This window comes from Myotis myotis, unplaced genomic scaffold (assembly GCF_014108235.1).
Source record: "Myotis myotis isolate mMyoMyo1 unplaced genomic scaffold, mMyoMyo1.p scaffold_m19_p_4, whole genome shotgun sequence".
In the NCBI taxonomy this organism is placed as follows: Eukaryota; Metazoa; Chordata; class Mammalia; order Chiroptera; family Vespertilionidae; genus Myotis; species Myotis myotis.
Genome location: NW_023416346.1, coordinates 115,138,557 through 115,141,055, shown reverse-complemented (window position 1 = coordinate 115,141,055; position 2,499 = coordinate 115,138,557). Strand labels below are relative to the sequence as shown.

The 2,499-nt window shown below is 44.9% G+C and overlaps 1 protein-coding gene across 1 annotated transcript; it reads left to right on the top strand.

Moving 5' to 3' along the window:
• Window positions 1-210: 210 nt before the first annotated feature.
• On the top strand, window positions 211-1,992 carry LOC118653603 (histone-lysine N-methyltransferase, H3 lysine-36 specific-like). The gene has a single exon (XM_036304238.1). It carries the CDS (start codon window positions 211-213, stop codon window positions 1,990-1,992), a length of 1,782 nt encoding a protein of 593 aa, XP_036160131.1.
• The last annotated feature ends 507 nt before the right edge of the window (window positions 1,993-2,499 follow it).

The following is a 2,499-nucleotide window of genomic DNA, read 5'->3' as shown; positions in this document are numbered from 1 at the left end:
GAGATTTGAAGAAGTTACAACTGGTGATACATATTGAAATGTATCATAAAACAAATCAGGGGCAAAATGAAAACTGTTAATGCCATCTATTTTGACACCTTTTAAAGGCTATTTTAAAGGCTAATCTTGTTTGCATTTTGTTTGCAAACAGGTAAAATAGAGATGTGTGCTTGCTGTCAGAGCTGTGAATAGCTCTGCAAGGGAGAACTGATGGAGCGCAAGAAGCCTGGGAAGATCCGGAAGGCTGCTGAAGAGGCAGCGGAGGACCACGAAGGGAGGCTTGCACCTAAAAGACGGCGCGGCGAAAGAGGTGGCATTGCTGCACTCAAGGAGGATGTTTGTCAGAACTGCGAAAAAGAGGGTTCGTTGCTGTTGTGTGAGGGTCGATGCCATGGGGCTTTTCACTTAGAGTGCCTGGGGTTACCGGATGTGCCCAGGAGGAAATTTATTTGCAGTGAATGTCGCTCAGGGACCCACACATGTTTTTCTTGTAAACAAAGTGGGGCAGGCGTTAAGAGGTGCCTTCTGCCCTTGTGTGGAAAGTTTTATCATGAAAATTGTGTCCAGAAATACCCACCTACTGTCATGCAGGACAGGGGCTTTCGTTGCCCACGCCATTCATGTATAACGTGCCAATCTGCTAATCCAACTAGCATTTGTGCATCCAGAAACCACCTAGTGAGATGCGTGCGCTGCCCTGTGGCATACCATGCCAATGACTGTTGTCTGGCTGCTGGGTCAAAAATCCTGACACCTAATAGTATCATCTGCCCTAATCATTTTACACCTAGGCCGGGCTGCAAAGATCATGAACAGGTCAACGTTAGATGGTGTTTTGTCTGTTCAGAGGGAGGCAGCCTTCTGTATTGTGAGGCTTGCCCTGCTTCTTTTCACTTGAAATGCGTGGGCATTGACTTCCCTCAAGGCAAGTGGTATTGTAACAACTGCAGGGCTGGTAAAAAGCCACATTACACGGAACTTGTTTGGGTCAAATTTGGCCATCACAGGTGGTGGCCCGCTGAGATCTGCCATCCTCAAGCTGTACCTCCCAGTATCAATAACATGGAACATGAAATCGGGGAATTCCCCGTGTTCTTCTTCGGCTCCAAGGAGTATGCGTGGACCCATCAGGCCAGAGTCTTCCCCTACTCAGGGCAGGACCTAAGCAGTAGGGCCAAGCTCCGTAGGGGAAGACATGGCATCTATAAGGAAGCTCTGCGGGAGGCAGCAGCGAGGTTTGCAGAGTTAAAGGCGCAAAAAGAACTAAGACAGCTACAGGAAGAACAAAAGAAAGATAAGAAGCCAGCACCTTATAAACATATAAAGAGGAACCGTCCTGTTGGTCAGGTACAGATCTTCACCGTCGACCTGTCGGAAATCCCCCAATGTAATTGCTGGGCAACTGATGAAAATCCCTGTGGGATATACTCGGACTGTATCAACCGTCTGCTCTTCTATGAATGCCACCCCGCAGTATGTCCAGCCGGAGAACGCTGCCAAAACCAGTGCTTTGTTAAGCGCCAGTACCCAGAGGTGGAAATTTTTCGCACATTGGAGAGGGGCTGGGGTCTTCGAGCCAAAACAGATATTCAAAAGGGTGAATTTGTGAGTGAGTACGTGGGAGAACTGATAGATGATGCGGAATGCAGGGCTCGAATCCGTCAGGCCCAAGAACAAGGTGTCACTAATTTTTACATGCTCACTTTAGATAGAGATAGAGTAATTGATGCAGGACCTAGGGGTAATTATACTCGCTTTATGAATCATTGCTGTGATCCCAACTGTGAAACGCAGAAGTGGTCTGTGAATGGAGATACCCGTGTTGGCCTATTTGCCCTGTGTGACATTAAAGCAGGCACAGAACTTACTTTCAACTACAACTTACAGAGTCTTGGGAGTGGAAAGACCATTTGCAGATGTGGAGCCCCAAACTGCAGTGGCTTTTTGGGCATAAGACCGAAGGCAATTTCCAAACATTCGCATCAGAAATAGTGACGTGATCCTCTCACTGAATCTTTATTTTAAGAAGATGTCTCTGAAATAATGACAGCGAATATTTGTCAGGGCCACTGGCAATTTGCTAAATTAGCATTCTGATGATCAGTTGAATAACACCAGAGAGGATCTTTGAATATTGTTAAAACGTTTTGAGACATATAACTTCTAACTGGGGATAACTTCTTAGCTAAACATCATTTAACATCATAATCTGTGAAGTGGGTTACTTGCCACGTTTTTATTGGTTTCAGCTGATCTTATCAAATTTCCTAATAAGCTGCTTAATATAACACTGTGAATAAACAAAGGATCCTTAATCTTAAAAAAAAAAACAACAACACCAAAAATCAAAAACAACTGTGCAGCAGCTAAGATTTTTATCCTTGCAAGCTAATAGACAGCCACAGTTTTATGGATGCTTGCAGAATACATGAGGCTTTTAGGTAAGAGCAAAAGAACTTTATCTTTCATAGCAATGGCCTTAGGCGGAGTGTCTATATG